Source organism: Plutella xylostella, chromosome Z, assembly GCF_932276165.1.
Source record: "Plutella xylostella chromosome Z, ilPluXylo3.1, whole genome shotgun sequence".
NCBI lineage: Eukaryota > Metazoa > Arthropoda > Insecta > Lepidoptera > Plutellidae > Plutella > Plutella xylostella.
The window spans coordinates 16117795-16137910 of record NC_064012.1 but is presented as its reverse complement, the minus strand read 5'-3'; the positions used below and the strand labels follow the sequence as shown (position 1 = coordinate 16137910).

The window sequence follows — 20116 nt, the reverse complement described above, 5'->3', positions numbered from 1 at the left end:
ATCCCAGCAAGATGACACATGATGGGCGAGTCGTATCTCCCACCTATTGTCCTCAGGATAGAGTTGGAGCTGGCCCGCACCCTGCAGAGCAAAGAGGCGGCTCTCTTTCGCATAATGGCGTAAAAATCGTCCGTACGCGCGTCAGCAAACATGCCCGATGCACTGCAGAAACGGGGCATCCCCAACAACATCCTAAAGCCGTTGTTGTATTGGACTCGCAGGGCGCTCATGATCTTCTGCGTGACGTTGGCCCACAGGCTGCACGTGTAGAAGACTTGGCAGTATGCTTTGAATAGCGATATCTTTACTTCTCTACTACAGCGCGCAAACCTGCGGGCCAACATGTTGCATCTGATCGCCAGCGCCCTGCGTTCCCTTTCAACATCAGCATGGTCCTTGAGGTCGTCAGTTAGAAGGTGCCCGAGATACCTGAATTCGTGTACCTGCTTCAATTCTGCTCCATTAAGGGTAATGGCGGAGACACACCCAGGGCACCTTCCCCTGACGGCACCAAAGACCATGCATTCGCTCTTCCTAGCATTATAAGCCAAACCGTGAGACATCGCAAACGCTTCGCACGTGCGAAGCAGTTCCCTTAATGCTCTGACTGTAGGGCTCAGCAGCACCATATCATCAGCATAGCTGATATTATTGATACTAACATCATCAATGCGACAACCGATCTTTTTACTGCTGAGCTCCACAATCAGATCATTTATGTAAAGGTTGAAAAGCTTGGGAGAGGTGATTCCCCCCTGCCTCACCCCACACTCCAACCTGTACGAGGTAGAACACTTACCGGCCCACCTGACATGGTTTACCTGATTGAGGTACCAGTACTGGAATATACGCAACAGCTCCGACGGCGTGGTGTTTGTCTTTTTGTGTAATACTGGACCGTGTGCTTCAGACTAAGAATTGCACTCTCTGTTGAAAGACCCGATTTGAAGCCGAACTGTGCGTCATGAAGATGGAGATATCCCTCCAGAGCAGTGTCCAGCAGGTTGTCCAGCACCTTTGCCACAATGGTAGCCAGCGAGATTGGCCGATAGTTGCCCTTGTCCGCCGTGTCTCCAGTTTTATTTTAAACAATGGGAACGACCGTAGTTCGCATTAAGTCATGTGGGAGGTGCGAGTGGCCCATACAGAGCGACAAAAACATTCCAAGCACACGCGGCAGGTGGACGCCCGCGTACTGAAGGTGCTCAATGCTGAGACCATCGTGACCTGGAGATTTCCCTCTGGTCATTTTCTTTAGTACCGTAGCCACTTGTTTGGCAGAAAATCGAACTAGGTCAGCATCAAGACACGCCCCAGCATCGACCACCCCCTGCCGCGGTGGGCCTAAGGGAGACTGCACTTTAAAGTGGCCCACAAACAGGTTTGCTATCTCCTCCGGTTTATTGATACCAGAGACGCTCACAGGCAGTCCAGGCTTAGCGTTAAGTTTATTCGTTGACTTCCAAAAATTTTTAAAATCTTTGGCTTTACGATAAGATGCTATGATGTCAAGCATAATCTGCTCTTGGTGTTTCTTGCACCACTTAAGTTTGCCCTTATATATTTTTCGAGTAAGACACATATTATCATATACATCCCCTGACGCGGGCATATTATGCCATAACCACGACTGATATGCGAGTCTGGCCTGCCTGTGAGCGTCACTGACATGTCTGTTCCACCCTACTACACGTCCCCGCTTCACAGTCTGCCGCCGGCCAACATGACTACTGACAGCTGATTCAGTTAAAATACTTATTATACTGGCATACATGCGATCTAAAATTACTTTGTGCTCAGTATTATTACAATGTGCATCGCTACACAAGGACAGTTCTTGTGGAAAATTAATTAGCTTAAGGCTTTCATTACACAGATTATGGTACTCATTAATTTGATTGCAATCTCTTTCTCCCCAAACTACTTTATTAATGCTAAACAATGTGGTACTAAGTGGTAATTTAGGCATAACAATGGTAAGTTCACAGGAAACAGTAAGTGGTAAATGATCAGAACAAAACACATCATACAGAATATCTACATGGGTGATAGTGTCCCACGCGGACTCAGTGACCAGACAGTGGTCAAGCCAGCGCCGGCAGCCGTGCGCCGCGCTCACGTAGGTATAACTCCCAGAGTTTATGCCTAACTTTTCAATGTCTGCACACCGCCACTTTTGTTCAGCAGAAAAGTCAAATAGTTCCGTAGCAAAGTACTCACCCGGATGTGCATTAAAGTCCCCAAGAATAAACACGGCCTCTATGTCGTTACTTTCAATGATTGCACTAATTTCACTGAGGCAGTCGGTAAATTCCGACATGTTTACACTTGTATCAATTGGCATATACACACTGAACACCATGACCGATCTATCTCCTAAGGCGATTTTAATGGCCACTAGACGCGCACTCGCACACTCGACAATCGTGACGGACTGGAACATCTGCTTACGCCACAGGATGGCCACGCCGCCGTGCGGCCGCCCTCGCACCATACCACGCGATGTGTCCACAGCTGACTTTCCGGTGTACGCGAAGTCTGGATGAATACCCCCAAGGTAGGATAGGTCGTGCGGGAAAAGCCATGTCTCCTGGAGAGCCACGATATCAGCTGATTGACATAACAATCTTACGTCATCGACGGAACTTTTAATAGACTGGCAGTTGTAGCTAATAAAGTTACTCTTATAGCGTGTATCGTCCATTGATTAGAGATTAGATTGTTGCTGAGATATGCTGTTATTTGATACATACTTATCCTGTATGAATCGCCGTATTGTAATTCCAGCAGGCCAAAATGTGCTATTTAAATACGTGTCGACTTTATGCCTACAGACATAAAGTTTAAATGAGCTGTATCCTTTTTCAATTTTATTATTTATTTTAAAGAGAGTGACGGTCTCTTTTGTCTTAGTTTTAATATAATCTGCTATATCATTTTGTTTAGTGTCCTTGCAGACGTTCGAAATAAACAAGGGCACTTTGATCGTGGCAGCTTTAAATTTACTATCAGGCCCAGTATCAGCACTTCCTCGGCATAGTAAATTCACACTGCTTCGCTTCTTTTGCTTAGCTAGTTTCCAGGGACCAACGTATTGTTGTTCCTCACTTTTTTGCGTTCCATTCCCATCATTTGAAGCGGTGCCACCGGCGGCGGCAACTTGTGCCAGCGTACGCATTCGCATCCTCTTTGAAGAACTAGTTTCAGAGGCAGCATTAACTAGGACAGCGTCAGCTGTGATGTCACGCTCGTTATCAGCGACAGAGGCGGTCTTACATTGGACCTGCGGAGGTGTGACGCATCCATTCACCGGCGGCGCGGGTGATGATTTACCGTTGGCGCTGGAGGCGGTCTCAACCTGGACTGGCTCCAAATTGTGTTCACTACCCTCACCCGGACTCAGTGCAGGCGTTACAAGCGGCGGCGCTTGACGGTTATCAGAGGCGGCATTAAATTGGTCAATATTAATCTGCATACCCTCGGCTGGACTTGATGTAGGAGATAGTTGTTGCAAGGCCATAGGACCACTGTTGAAGCTATCCGTCTCCATAAGTCGTAAACCGCGCTTCATGTTGACATATTCGAAGGGGTTGTTTACCATCGATGCTCGCATAAGGTTTTCCACCTCAGACTTTAACTCTGTTAGCTCAGTTGATTTGGCGCAATTTTTCTTCAGATAAGCCACTTCTCTTTGAAGAATCAACATATCTTTGAGAAGTTTGGTTGCATCCAAGTGGTCAAAGGTAATTGGCGGCAATTTTTCAAGATCGCGCGCAACAAATATTGGGATGAGGTCGGGATGTGTAGATTTTAGAAGACCGACGATATCATTTATGTCACGACCACTTTTGCCCTTATTTTTACGAGTAATTCGCTTTGTATTAGGGATTGAATCAAAAAGTAGCTTTTTGGCGATCACAATATCTTCTTCCTTGAAGTTTTCACTGCATAGCTGGATAAGAGAAATGTCGTCCATGACATCAGCCTTATTTTGAATGAATGCAAGTAACTCGTTTATTACCACATTGCAACTAGCACACTTTACAATATTAGAAGCCATTTCACTGCACTATAACAACGCATTGTAGGTACAAACGGCCCGCCAAGCAATTACGACTGTACGATCGCGCGCGACAGACGTGACTGATATTGCTCGAATCAATTTACATGAAACTTTGTAGACAAGTAATATACCGGGAAACGGGATAATCAAACTAAAGTAGTACTAGAGTTTTTGCGTAAAAGAGTAAGAAACCTACACTCTCATCCTTAGTAAGACTAGGTGATGAGTTGTGATTAGGTACCTACAGGTAAGAAAATGGGTTCAAAAGTTTATTGAATTTTCCATGTGAATTTCAAGTTACACTTAGGAAAGAGTTCAACGAGCGAAGCTTCATATCACTTGCTACGAAAAACTTCGTAGCACTTGCTACGCACAACTTCGTAGCACAGTCTTGCTACGTAGGAATTCGTAGCATTTTTTGGAAGATTATGTTCAAGTTTGCCATATAGTCATACCGGGATGAAAAGTAGCCTTTCCTGCTCAATTTCATAAATACTCGTATCAAAACACAAATTGGGTTTCATGATAATAAGTAACTTTTTTTACTAGTAGAATCTTATCTAAACTTGAAGGCAATAAATCGCAAAACTCCAGTGACTGCCGCTTTATTAATGAACTGATATTATATTAGAATTATTAGACCTTTCTGAACTCTCGCAAACGTAACAAACAATAAGTGCAGTGACATGCGCCCCGCGCCCCCGCGCCCCGCACCCCCGCGCCCCCGGCCCCGGCCCGTGCGCCTCGCGGCGGCGGAGCCTGCGCGCGGGGCGCGGGCCACCAGGGCCGCAGCGCCGCCGGGAGACGCAGCCGCCACGAGACACCAATCAATAACCCATTACTTCTGTGGACTGCATCCGAAAATGAAAGTTGCATGCGCATTAGCACCCCCGCGGCTGCACTCCAGCAGAACGGAGCTTATCGCTCTCAAGAGAAGGTTGCATTTCGGTCGCGTCTCGTCCTGCATCCATCTCGCGCCACACACACACTGGCTTGACTGATGTCAGACACAGCCTCTCTACAGGCTGCTCTGCATGCTTGGGGAACACCTCAAAAACACTAACTGTTAGGTACAGATCTAAGATTATAGTTATTTAAATATTTGATACACTCACGCAAAGAAACAGTCCCACTTACAAAATGCAAACACCAATTTGACCCAAATTTTTAAAAACATTTTAATAGGAATTCGTCGTTAGAACAGTGTGCTTCTATATGTATTGCATATTCGTCATACATAATGCCCGCTTGCAGGACCCCCTGTGTACCGGAGAGCGGCTCTGATTCCTGCTGCCCGCGGAGACTGTTCTATAAATAGATTCAACGGGAATATCCCCCCGGCTCCCCCCTCCCCCCTCCCTCCTGCCGGTGAGACCCTCCGTGCAAGAGTGCAACTCGCATTTTGCCGGGTTTTTAGGGTCCCGAAGTTTACTAGGAATCCTTATAGTTTCGTCATGTCTGTATGTCCGTCCTGGCTCGTTCTCCGCCGTTTATGTACCGATTGCCACGAAAATTGGTGATGATGCATAAATACATAATTCATAAACATATCTTTATTGTAATAAGTAAAAACATACAAGGTGGGGTAGCCCTGGTTCCTAAACTAGGGTGACCTGTGTGTCAGGAACCAGTTCCTTCCAAACAGTGAACAATTCTAGTTAAGTATTACAATTATTGACATACAAAATTAATGTGTTTTGGCAGAGTTTAAGTGGGTTAGTAATTTTATAAGTTACTAACCCACTGAGATGTATACTAATAATCCAAAAATAGATTTTTTTAATTATCGTTTTTTTTTATCCTGTACAACTATAGTATGTGTGTTGTGTTGTGATATGTGACAGATGTACTTTAAATTATCATAAGTGAAAAGGTTCCTTGCAATCCATGTTGCCCCAGCATCTCCGGCTATTTATAGTCCCGTCCCCGCACGCCGCCGACGCCGCCGCTGCCGCCGCCGCCGCCCGCCCAGTCCCCGCCTTAAAGCATGAGTTGTAAGGTGGTTGTTGTTGCATATCATTGTATGTGAAATAATAGCTTCTAGATTCTAGCAAAGTACTTGGTCCAAGGACCAAGACACAAAGGTCAGACCCTAAAAACAAAATATTTGCGCGACAACCAAAAAATTATAGGTGAATATTGTAGGTACTATGTCCTCGGTTCGTTCTGAGCATTGACTATACACACGAGCACCCGAGTCCGCGTTGTTCTACGGTTCTGAGTTATGAAAAAGATGCTTCAGAACGATTGCTTTACACAATGTAAGTAGATAATAATGATGCATTCAACATTTATTTCATCACTATAAGAACGATAGTATTGAAACCTAGTACCTACCTACTGAAATTCAATAAAATACGGTTCTACCATAGAAGAAGTGGTCACCGCTCGAGCTACTTACTTGTCATGCTGTTATCTTAGGATGTTGTTAAATGAATCTATTCTATTTTATTCTCTGTGGGGGTGTAAGTACCTGCACCTGGTTCTCTCGAGTGGAACCTTTGTGCATATCCCCAAGGTCTAAACTGCCTTCCTAAGCTTGGACCATTTCCCACCATGCTGGTCCAATGCGGGTTGGTGGGTTCACATATCTAGATGTGCTAAATCTAGATATGCAGGTTTCCTCACGATGTTTTCCTTCACCGTAAGAGCGATGGTATACATTGTCATCATCATCACGACCCATCACGTCCCCACTGCTGGGGCACGGGTCTCCTTCCAATGCTGGAAGGGTTTAGGCCTAGTCCACCACGCTGGCCAAGTGCGGGTTGGTGGACCCCAACACAAGCAAGCTTGTGCTGAGAGAGTTGTCGGGTAAGTGGGCAACCCGACTGTCAGATGATTTCAAGCTGCCCGAAGGCCTCTGACTAGGCTTAACGACTGCTGCCGAAGCTGCAACCGGGACCCACGGCTTAACGTGCCGTCCGGAGCACGGAAGCGTCCAGAAAAGCACCACTTGAAATTGGTCACCCATCCAATGGCTGACCGTGTAAGTTGTTGCTTAACCTCAGCGATCAGTTACGGGCACGCTCGACTACGGACGCTTCAATTCGTATACATTGTATTTTAGTTAAAATAATAAGTCATTGGTACATGTCAGCGCCGGGATTCGAACCCGCATCTCTTGCGTGAGAAGCGGGCGCTTACCCGACTGAGCTACCACCGCTCCGTTAAATGAAGTAACAATCGATACTATCATCAAATCAAAACATATTTTAATTCCATTCTAGTTATAAACATGTGAAGTAGTGGCTCGTGGAGCGGTGTGTTGTGTGGCGGGAGGGGGGGTGTGGAGGCGAGGGGGCAGTATGCAGCCGCCATGCTTTATTAATACTTGCAAGATCAATACAGCCGTGATGCAAGTACCTGGAGTGGTCCGGTGCCTCCGTCGCGCGCTGGGCGCCTGGTGCGGCGGCGGTTAGCTTATTGTGTATATGTGTGTCTGTGTGTTGCAACAACGGACCCCAGTCGTTTTAAAATACGTTTCTGGCCAACATTTTATTTTTAGTTTTAGTTATTATAAAATTGAAATTAATTTAATGTAAGTAATTAATACTTACCATGGGTTACAATTTATTTTTGTACACCAATGACCTAGCATTAATAAAATTTATTATTCTTGAATTTTCGCACATATTAATTAAGCATTTAAACCTACTCCAAAATCGATATAACCCAACAAAAACATTTACGTTCCAAAATAAATAAATAAATATGCCTCAAATTATTGCCTCAAGATATTCTTTTGTCACCATAATTTAAAAAAATAAAAAACCGACTTCAAAAATACTAAAAAGGAAGAAATAATTAATAATTGTAGACGGTAGAACCTCTAACTCTAATCTCAAGGGAGATGGCAAAAACTTCTACTAGGCATATACAGGGTCACGGTCATAGGGTATAGGGTCCAAAAGTCTTATACTAAGCCGAAAAGGGTGACTCAGGGCCTCAGGGGGGGTCTTTCTAAACAACTTGTGTTCCGAAACTTGTCCTGTCTTTCTGAACACTTAAACCATCGCAATAGCTGTGACGTGACTTTTTACCATCTTTTTACTTTTGACTTTGAAAAGGAGAAACATATTTTTTTGCGAATTTTCAAAACTTTGTAGAACAATAGTTGTTTACACCCTTTCGGCTTAATATACCACTTTTTCAACAACCTGCATGTGTCTGGGATGACTCGACCGCGGCGTGTAATCTTATCGTAAACGTAGGTAACTTTATCTTATTTTATAAGGTGGTAAAAAGGGTGTAAAATTTATGAAACATTCTATTTTATTCTGAGTGGGGGCGAAGTTCCTGTACATACGCTGCTCTCTCGATTTGTTCATATTTCCTTAATTTTGGCTCAGCCAGCCTTGATAGGCGCTACGTTGGACCAAGGATATTATATTATATGTATGTAATATCGTTTCTGTAGTAGATGGACACTGGTGTGTGCTCCTCAGCCATCATGGTCGCCTGGTACCGGCGGTCGCCGCGGTCGCCGCGGGCATGCGCCGCGCACAGGGGCACCCCCGGACACAAGCCAACACACACATGTCTCACTATAGCATGGCATCATCGCAGCTCAATTTTATTGAACACATTCGAATGCACAACTTATTTATTATGTAGGTACACTCTACACTGTCTGTAAAGTGATTTAATCCAGTATATTATGCAGATACCTACCTACCTACTTACATACTATCCCCCTTATTCATAGAGAAGTTACAGAACGTTTTAACTAATAAACTGTTTTGTCCCTCTCCGACAAAGTACAATTTGTTCTTTGACAGAGAGGGACAAAACAGTTTATTTGTTAAAACGTATTGTAACTTTTCTATGAATAAGGGGGTAAATACGTAAGTATCTTACAACACACATTACAGTTATTTAAAAATGGGACCACCTGGGAGCTCAAACCAATACATCAAAAAAGAATTTTCAAAATCGGTCCATAATCGGCGGAGTAATCGGTGAACATACATAAAAAATATTTAAAAAAAAGATTCCGACGAATTGAGAACCTCCTCCTTTTTTTGAAGTCGGTTAAAAAAAAAGTACCTGATGAATTGAGAACCTCCTCCTTTTTTTGAAGTCGGTTAATTAAGTATTTACCTAGTTTCTTGCCTGTAAATACACAATACCACTACATAAATAATGTTATGCAATAATCTCTCCAAGTAATCCTAACTAATCCTAACTAATATCATAAATGCGTAAGTAACTGTCTGATTCTCTTAATAATAGATTTGTCATATTAGGTTTTGTATTTATTCCAGACAACTGAAAAACTTTAATACCGCGATGTAGGATTTCATAGTAATTTGCCTTGGTTCCATACATGCTCTCTGTATTGCGCTTTTAGTGTCATCTGTTGGTTGTATCCGGAACTGTCTGTCTGTTACTGTTTCACGCCAAAACTACTAAACGGATTTGAATGAAATTTCGTGTACATATGGTCTAGCTCTAGACCCTGAGAAAGAACATAGGCTACTTTTTATCGCGAAACGGAGGTTGTAAGGGGTTAAAAGGGAGGGTTAAAAGTTGTATGCGATTACTTAATTTTAAAAGATAAAAATATGACGGCTGACTGGTGTTGATTGTTATATCTTATACTTATTGTGATTTAAACTATTTACCTACTCATCTATTTGTGCCTAGCTTTCTTGTATAAATTTGAAAACGCACCGTGCGGCTATATTACTCATCTACTTATTTTGTATCATCAAATTCAGTGTGTATGAAGTTGGTCAGTTAGTTGCAAATAAATCATCGTTGCTTAGAGACGTCTTTTCCTCAAAACCTGCACCTATACAAGCGAAACTCAACCTTATTTACGTAACAAATTGGTCCTTCGAGCCGGATACAAAGTTGTTTACGCGCAATCGAAGAAATAGATAACGCCCGAGAACAAAAGAACCTCCGGCCGGCTACGTTTTTTGTGCTATAAATAGACAAATAAAAGTGAACATTTTGTGACAAAGTTAATATTAAAAGTGTTAATTTAATACGTAAAATATTAATTGTGAACATTTAACTATTTGTGTACTCGTACGTGAGTCTAGACGGACCTACTTTGAAAACTTTGAACATTTGTGTTATTTCTACAAATCGGCTGTGTAATTTTCGTGATTTATCATGACATCAATGGAGGAACTCATTGATCAACAAGAGGACACTGCGATTTTAATTCAGAAGGCACAAACAAACTTCAAGAAAGCGCCTAAGGCCAGATTAACACTTGGTTATTTAAAAGTACGAATACAATGTATAGACGAGTACTGGGATACATTTAAAACACGCACACATCATTGTTAAAAGCTACCAAAAGAGAAGAACGGGCATGTTTACCGTACTTTATGAATGAAAGCTACAGCGAGTGTGAAGATAATTACCTATCACTAAAATCGGACATGCAAGACTTGATTAACATATTGACTACGCACCTGCTTTGGAAACATTAAAAAAGCGCTACAGTCACAAGCGACTTATAGTCAACACAATCTTAAAACGTTTATTTATGCAGAGGAAAGTACAAGCACAGTCCCCAACTCAACTGAAGGTCTTCTTAGATATAACAAGAGAATGTTTGAGCGGGTTGAAGAATTTGAACATAACAACAAGCACATGGGATCCAGTTTTGTTATTCATATGTACACAGAAACTAGATACTGAAACTCCTAAGGAGTGGGAAGAGCATGTCAGCTCATCATCATCATCAGCAAGCTTAGATGAACTACCAACATTCAAGGAGTTCTTGACGTTTCTCGAAGGCAGAATTCACACTTTAGAGCTCACCGTGGCAATTCCAAAGCCGATTAAAGAACGCACATTCCACGTGGCAAGCACAGAAGATAAAACATGCGTATTCTGTAATAAAGAGAATCACACGCTTTCACACTGCAGAGAGTTTGCTAAGCTGACACCCACGAACAGAAGTGAATTTGTTAGAGACAAAGGATTATGCTACAACTGTCTGCTACCGGGGCACCCTGTATTCTACTGCAAGCTGCAAACCTCATGTCAAATATGCCGGAAACGCCATCATTCACTTCTACACGAACGAGTTAAACAAGATGTCACTGGTAATAAGGAACAAATAAATGCAACAGAGGCAGCCTTGTATAGTGCCACAATCTTATCTGTTCCGGTGGTCAAAATGTGTACTAACGAGACGTCATTGTCAAACTTCATTTCATACTCTGTGCGTTATTTGATTTGAGTTGTCAATTTCTGCGAAGAGGCTGACGCTATGTTATTTAATTTGTTTTGTGATTTTCTGGGTGAAATAATGCCAAAAGCGCTGAAAAGTGATGCAAGAAAAGTAATACTAGATATATTGGCTTTTATGCAGGAAGAATAACGTATTCAGGCGCCTTTAATTCCGTTTGAAAAATTGGAAGAACGAGTTGCAGTGACTACAGGTTAGTGTTGCCAAGTTACAAATATGACAAATAATTTTACCCATATACTGACATGTAATTTTATTAATATTTTCCCGAGAGACCCGTAAAGTATATAATCTTTATTTTTCTTTGATTACAGGTGTGAGTGAAGCTGCGTACCTATACCTTAGGCAGTATACCAAGAAGAATTTCTCGCACCCGCAGCGATTTTAGACGAAATAATGATGATTAATGACATCTTCTTCTTCCCCTACGAGTATCAAGGGTTGGCTGGAAGAAATGGATTTTTAGCAATTAGCCTTTGTACATTGTCTGAATTTCTTTAAATTTTATGCTCTTGTTTCTTGTTACTTTAGAAAATAAAGTACCTAAATAAATAATGAATAATTAAGTACTTAATAGTTTTTTTTAAGTCTATCTATCTCGTTATTCCCACGACCCACAGATATTACCTATATCATTGTAAAATCTAGATTTAAATGTCTTATATCAGAACATAATCAGAACTAATTTTGTTTCTGTTCGCCGTGGACAAATTTTTTATACAACGAATGTCGTTTGATATATTATCCTTCATTTACTATTGACCCTCTTTCATTTACTATTGACCCTATATTTTGATTTATCTATACTTATGAATGTACCTAATTATAACAATAGCAGAAATGCATTGTCGTTTAAAACACGGCAAAATTTAATCGATGGCATCACTGGATTCGATCACAGCGATCCGTCACCGGAACAGATAAGATTGTGGCACTATACACTGATGTGGAGGATGAAGACAACATTTTAGAAGACAAAGAGCATGAAGTCGCAATATCTTCTCATTTCGTGAGCAAAAAATCTACAGCACTACTGGCAACAGCACTTGTGCCAGTGAGAAATGAGGCAGGCCAGACTACTGTACTACGAGCACTGATAGACCAAGGGTCTCAAGCAACGCTAATAAGTGAAAGAGCAACTCAACTACTCAAACTAAAAAGAACACAAGTTCAAGGAACTGTAAAGGGTGTTGGTTCAACTACTACGCAAATCAACCATGCCGTACAAATAGAGCTACGATCAAGAACTGAAAATAATTTCAACATCAACGTGAGAGCATACGTCATGGCTACAAGTGTAACGTCGCAACTACCAAACAAACCAATACCATGTGAAACGTGGAAACACTTAGAAGGTATAACACTGGCTGACCCCAGCTTCAATAAACCAGGAAGAATCGACATGTTGCTGGGAGTCGAAGTCTATGCCAAGATATTAAAGAATGATGTAATCAAAGGCCCACCAGGCTCCCCAATTGCACAAAACACAAGCCTGGGATGGATCTTGTTTGGAAATGTAGATGTACAGAAAGAAAATGAACAACTAATTTCACTACATTGCCTTGATGTGGATATGGATGACATGCTCAAATCTATGTGGGAATTAGATGAAAATAAACAGCGCACACTCACAGCAGACGAGAGATTATGTGAAGAGATATATAGAACAACCCACTCAAGAGACAAAGAAGGAAGATACATAGTGAAATTACCCATGAAGTACAAAAAGCCAAGAGCTACACAAGGTGAAACAAGAAACATAGCTCTCAAAAGACTACAACAGATGGAAAGAAGGTTCGAGAGAAATTCAGAGCTACAACAAGAATACAGAAAGGTTATGGAAGAGTACATAGAACTGAACCATATGGAAGAAGTACCACAAAAGGATATTGATAAACCTGCTGTGTATTTGCCACATCACGCCGTGGTAAAAGCAGAAAAGGACACCTCAAAGACGAGAATTGTGTTCGATGCAAGTTGCAAGGGCACAAACAATGTGTCACTCAATGATGATTTACTCGTAGGACCACCTTTACAAGAAGATCTGAGAAACCTCATCATAAGATGGAGAATGAAACCCATATGTCTGGTTGCCGATGTACAAAAAATGTACCGAGAAGTTCTGGTAACGGAAGAAGACGCCGATTATCAAAGGATACTGTGGAGATCAAACTCATTAGATGAGGCAAAGGACTACAGGTTGTTACGAGTGACATTCGGAACATCATCAGCACCGTTCCTTGCTGTCAGAACCTTAATGCAAATAGCTGAAGATGAAGGTAAAGATTTTGGGTAAGTAATACGAGGTATAAAAACGAATGGTATAACATTCACAAGGTATACGCCCATATGATATAAATTTATTAAGTATAACGATCACTGTGCATAACCACAGAATAATAACTAGTACCAGGTACAGAAGTCCATCTTCGCAATGGCTATCAAAGAAATATGACTCCATCCCATAAGCAATAAGATCTAATTTAGATCGCGCTCCAGCCGCACACGTTTTTATTTACTTACCTACCAATTTATTTTTGAGGGAATATGCGCCTTATTTCACTGGACTACGGTGCATAATAAGTTATACGTGGTTATACGCATTGAAAAAGAAGCCACCTTAGGGTTGCCTCAGCACCACAGACTTCAACGTTTACTAAGCAACGGACTGAGTTTGTAAAAAGAATGTCATGATATTAAAACAAAATAATTTGAATTTAGAATACAAAGCTATTCCAAACTTATTTTCTATTGGAAATGACTAGTTGAAGCTACGGCAATTTCATAGTTAAAGACCTATTCATAGATCTATTATTTGAAGTAAAAGTAAAAGAAAGAGGTAGATAGGTACCTATATCTACGTAAAACATTTACTTCAGTCAAAAAATGTTTTTTTTCTTCATAATGTGTGATAATATTGAGATGAAATTGATCATGATGTTCTGTTTTAGTTTAGTTGAGCACGAATCCCACTCAGCTCACATTTTATAATCGATTCATTAATACATTTTGAAGGTAGTTGTGTCTGTAAATTTAATACTTTAAAAAAAAATTGGAATAGACTTTGTTCAACATGGGGAAAAAAAGGGTTTGTAGTTCGTATTAATTTCATTTCAAATAAGGAACGTAGAAGAAATCAATAAAATACTTAGATTAGTTTTACCTGTCAGCATCTTTTGGTAATCTAAAAAAAATTAAATTTGGATCACGATCCGTATTTTGCTGCTTTTTTTCTTTTTATGTCCATTTTTCTATACATAAATTTTAATAAATACCTAAATACGACATTTATAAACTAGTACGAAATAGGAACAAAAAGCGCGCGCGTGTATCGTCTTCCGCTTGCGGCAGCCGACTAGATTTGCCCACTCGACGCGGCAGGCGCCAGGCTGGCGCCTGCGCCGCCCACGCGCGGAGTGACACAGGCCTGGCATAACAAACGAAAGGCATAATTACTAAATACATAATTTCGTAAAGAATAACGTTCAAAAAGTATAATTTCAATTGATATAACGATTAAAATGCATAACGTTTAAAATATATAACGTTTATAACATATATTCTACAACGGATATAATTATCATAATGTATAATGCACAAAAAGTATAGAAGATTGTCGTATCGTATTTTCATTATCATTGATGTTATGTGGGGGGAACGCTCCGCTCCGCTTCGCTGCGCTCTGCTTTGGTTTCGACGAACATGTGCACCTAACACGCTCCTCCTCGCTTTGCTCGTCGTCGCACCTATCTTTAGGTTTTGGTACTAGGGGTTTTGGCATTATTATTATTATTGACGCTATGTGGGGAGACGCTCCGCTCCGCTTCGCTGCGCTCCGCTTTGGTTTCGACGAACATGTGCACCTAACACGCTCCTCCTCGCTTTGCTCGTCGTCGCACCTATCTTTAGGTTTTGGTACTAGGGGTTTTGGCATTATTATTATTATTGACGCTATGTGGGGAGACGCTCCGCTCCGCTTCGCTGCGCTCCGCTTTGGTTTCGACGAACATGTGCACCTAACACGCTCCTCCTCGCTTTGCTCGTCGTCGCACCTATCTTTAGGTTTTGGTACTAGGGGTTTTGACATTATTATTATTATTGACGCTGTGTGGGGAGACGCTCCGCTCCGCTTCGCTGCGCTCCGCTTTGGTTTCGACGAACATGTGCACCTAACACGCTCCTCCTCGCTTTGCTCGTCGTCGCACCTATCTTTAGGTTTTGGTGCTAAGGGGTTTTGACATTATTATTATTATTGACGCTATGTGGGGAGACGCTCCGCTCCGCTTCGCTGCGCTCCGCTTTGGTTTCGACGAACATGTGCACCTAACACGCTCCTCCTCGCTTTGCTCGTCGTCGCACCTATCTTTAGGTTTTGGTGCTAAGGGGTTTGACGGTGTTTGGTAATTAAACACAAATTATGTTATTGTATGTTAGTATGTTTTATGAACTGTATACTAAATGATAGTATATATTTTAAACGATATACGTAATGTATGTTATACGAATTGATATTAGTCCTCGTAAGTATTATATATTTTGATATTATATAAAATGTACGTTATACCAATTGAATCTTATACCTTATGAAAATATAGATTTTGTTGTTATACGTAACGTTCATTATATGTTGTGAACGTTATTAATGTGAAATTATACATTTCGTTTTTATACGTCGCAATACGCACCCAAAGATTTTCCTGCGGAAGCTAAAACAATAAAGGAAGACTTCTTTGTTGACGATCTTATATCTGGGAGAGACAATGTAGAAGAAGCTCTTCACGCAGCAATCACTATAACAGAAATATTACAAAGAGCAGGTTTCATTCTTAAGAAATGGTCGTCAAATAGTGAAGAACTACTAAATCAACTGAGACCACAACAAATAAATTCTGAAACAAATATAGATATCAAGACAGAAGGAACAATAATGGCGCTCGGGTTGACCTGGAATCGAATCAAAGATGTACTTACCTATCAGCTGCATCTGCTTCCTCCTCCTGAAACAATAACAAAAAGAAAAATCCTTGCTGAAGCTCAAAGACTATTCGATCCGTTGGGTTTTCTTGCACCTGCTATCATTCCTGTAAAAATAGTCATGCAGAAACTGTGGCGCGATGGAGTCTCCTGGGACGAAGAAGTGGAACCTGAAAGAAAAAGAGAATGGTTAATGATTAGAGAAAGTTTAGAGTATGTCAAGGAAGTTGAAATTAAGAGATGGCAACATACCTGTGAAGCCGTAGCAGAAAACACAACAGTTCACGGCTTCTGTGATGCGTCCAATAAGGCGTATGCCGCTGTAGCGTACATGAGAGTCGAAACCGCTGAAGGCAACTATGAGACCAGTATCATAGCAGCAAAGAGTCGAGTGGCATCAGTCAAACCAGTGTCACTTCCAAGATTGGAACTGTGTGGTGCCGTGCTGCTGTCTAGATTGTTAAAGCAAGTTCAAGAGGCCACCAGAATACCCAGTAGCCGTATATTTGCCTGGACTGATTCTGAAATTGTATTATCATGGCTATTTGGTGATCCTGCGCGTTGGAATGTCTTTGTGAGTAATCGCGTTGTTGAGATCCTAGACAACACTGGTAACCAGAGATGGCATCACGTTACATCAGAAAACAATCCAGCTGATGTAGCCAGTAGAGGATTAATGCTAACAGAACTAGTGTCCAACACACTATGGTGGAAGGGTCCAGTGTGGCTACAGAAGAAAGAAATACACTAGACCGAAAACTCAAACAGAAGAAGAACAGAGAAAGATACATGCAACACAAGAAATGGACGTTATACCAAACTTTGAAGAATATGACACTCTGCAAGAACTGATAAGAGTCGTGACATATGCCAGGAGATTTCTAAATTTCAAAAGACACAACGATACAGAAAAATCTTTTACCACTGAAGAGTTGGAAGAAACATTACGAAAGATAATAAGTACAGTACAGAAAATAGAGTTTACAAGGGAAATAGACGCATTGAACGAGAATAAACCAGTGCACACCACGAGCGCATTACGATCACTCACTCCATACTTGGATACTGAAAATCTCCTCAGGGTGGGCGGTAGACTCAGGAATGCAGATATACCAGAGAACACAAAACACCCGATTATCTTGGGACACAAGAACACACTGGTTCCTTTACTCGTGGCCGATGCTCATATTAAGACCATGCATGGAGGCATTCAACTGATGATGGCTTATCTGAGAGCCCGTTATTGGATCATAAGAGTAAAGAGCATAGTAAAGTTACATATTCACAAATGCTTAGCGTGCGCCAAGGAAAGAGCTGCTCAAAGAATGCAAATAATGGGCGATCTACCAAGGGCCAGAGTGACCCCAACGAGACCGTTTTTGCACGCTGGCGTAGACTTTGCTGGACCGCTCAATGTATCAATGGCGAAAGGAAGAGGCACGAAATGTTTCAAGGCATATATTTGCATATTTATTTGTATGAGCACAAAGGCGATCCACTTGGAACTCGTGGGAGACCTAACTGCAGACGCATTCCTCGGTGCATACAGGAGATACGTGGCAAGAAGAGGAAAATGCAGTCATTTGTGGAGCGATCATGGCACGAATTTTGTGGCAGCCAACAAGGAATTGACAAAACTATGGAAGGAAGCCAATTTAGAAATGCCAGATCATGTGAAAGATATGCTCATTGAAGAAGGTACCCAGTGGCATTTTATACCACCCTATAGCCCTAATTTCGGTGGTTTGTGGGAAGCAGGGGTGAAGTCTGTCAAATACCACCTGAAAAGAACCTTAAATCACAATCTTACCTTCGAAGAGATGTCGACGACACTATGTCAAATTGAAGCTTGTCTAAACTCCCGGCCCCTGTGTCCCATTGATACCGTGGATGTAGACAATATTGAAGTGTTAACGCCTGGCCACTTCTTGATCGGCGAAGCTCCCATAAACGTACCAGAACCTGACTTATGTGATACCAACTTGAACCGATTAACAAGATGGCAATTGACACAAAGATTAGTGCAACATTTCTGGCATCGATGGCAAGTAGAATATTTGACCCGGCTCCAAAATCGTCCGAAATGGCAAAGACGCAGCACAGAATACGAAGTCGGTGACATCGTGCTCCTGAAGGAGGAGAGCCTGCCCCCGGCCAAGTGGGCCCTGGCCCGCGTCGTGCAGAAGCATCCCGGCCAAGACGGCGCGTGCCGAGTCTATAGTGTCAAGTGTCGTGGAAAGGTGATAGTGCGATCCGTTACGAAATTGTGCGAACTGCCAGTGAACTGTGAGTGAGATTACGTGGACTGTTAATTTGATGAACTTTTAAATGATTAGTGGTATGCATGATAGTTTTAAGTAATTTTACATAAAAGCATGGTCAATCGTTATTTAGTTTTATCACCAGTTAAATTTATTGTGTGCTTACTTTGCAGAAATTTTAATTAATTGCTTCCAAAGTAAATAGGATTAAGAGATTTTGTAAAACCTTTATGTAAGGTTTTGGTGGGCGGCATGTTGATTGTTATATCTTATACTTATTGTGATTTAAACTATTTACCTACTCATCTATTTGTGCCTAGCTTTCTTGTATAAATTTGAAAACGCACCGTGCGGCTATATTACTCATCTACTTATTTTGTATCATCAAATTCAGTGTGTATGAAGTTGGTCAGTTAGTTGCAAATAAATCATCGTTGCTTAGAGACGTCTTTTCCTCAAAACCTGCACCTATACAAGCGAAACTCAACCTTATTTACGTAACCACTGGCGTAGTGGTAAGTGACCCTGACTGCTATGCCGTAGGTCCTGGGTTCGATTCCCGGCTGGGGTAGATCTTTTTTTTAAAGAAACTTTATATTTAAGCACTTTATGAGCAATAATTAAACATTTTGTTCTAGCGATTTTGAAACTTCGACCTGTGAGGGGATGAAATAGGGGTTCAAATTTTGTATGAAGTTCGTAATTTTTGACGATAAAAACATTATATTATTTTTAACCGGCTTCGAAAAAAGGAGGAGGTTCTCAATTCGTCTGTATGTATGTTCATCGATTACTCAGCCATTTATGGACCGATTTTAGGCACTAAATAAGAAACAAATAAAAAAATTAGCATTTTAATTTTTTTACCAGTGTTGACCAATACCATATAGGAGTTGAAAGTTTTATGGGTGTTGAGTTTTAGAAGTTTTAGAAATCCGTTCATAGATGGCGTAGTCAGGTGATCGTGTAGATCGCGGTATGGTCTGGTCTTAGCTGATGTACTTATAGTTTGTATGAATTTGCAGCGAGGTCCTAAAAAAAAACCAAATAAACAACTATACTTTACAATACGAGGTTTCGATTATGGTGCTTATGTGCTAGAAAACATAGAAAATAGAGTTTATGATGGGTGTTCGTAATTTTAGAAGATAAAACTATGAAACTTAGTACGTACTGTGTCTTAGGATAAAATGTGCAGAGATTTTCGATATCAACGCAGTCTAAACGTGTGTGTGTGCACTGAGGGACCACATGTTTTTTTGTAGGTTTGGTAACTAAAACATTTTGTAAAAGTTGTAACTTAATTTGTAAAACGAATGCTGGCATTTGTAAACAATTAATTCAAAAGTTATTCGACATTAGTGTGGTCCCTCAGCACAAAAAAAAAATATTTCAAATTCTAGAAAAGTATTTAGTTTTGAGGAATCCTTTGTTACTAAATAATTAGTAAAAATCATTTAAAGCTGTACACCTCGATCAAAAATATAAATTTACTTTGATTATATCGTATTCCAGTAGCTTTTTTTGTCTCCGAGGGACCACTTTTTATTGGCTTATAAAATACTAATTATGACACTAAACAACATTTAAGATTTTTGC

At 41.1% G+C, this 20116-nt stretch overlaps 2 protein-coding genes across 2 annotated transcripts; both read left to right on the top strand.

The window, feature by feature from the left end:
• Positions 1–10722: 10722 nt before the first annotated feature.
• Positions 10723–17007, top strand: LOC125491321. The gene is made up of 3 exons (XM_048632959.1): positions 10723–11175; positions 12221–13567; positions 15974–17007. The coding sequence occupies exons 2-3, from the start codon at positions 12568–12570 to the stop codon at positions 17005–17007; spliced, it is 2034 nt and encodes a 677-aa protein (XP_048488916.1). The 5' UTR covers positions 10723–11175; positions 12221–12567.
• A 52-nt stretch (positions 17008–17059) lies between these two features.
• On the top strand, positions 17060–18550 carry LOC119691118. The gene has a single exon (XM_038107690.2). It carries the CDS (start codon positions 17060–17062, stop codon positions 18548–18550), a length of 1491 nt encoding a protein of 496 aa, XP_037963618.2.
• Positions 18551–20116: the final 1566 nt, after the last annotated feature.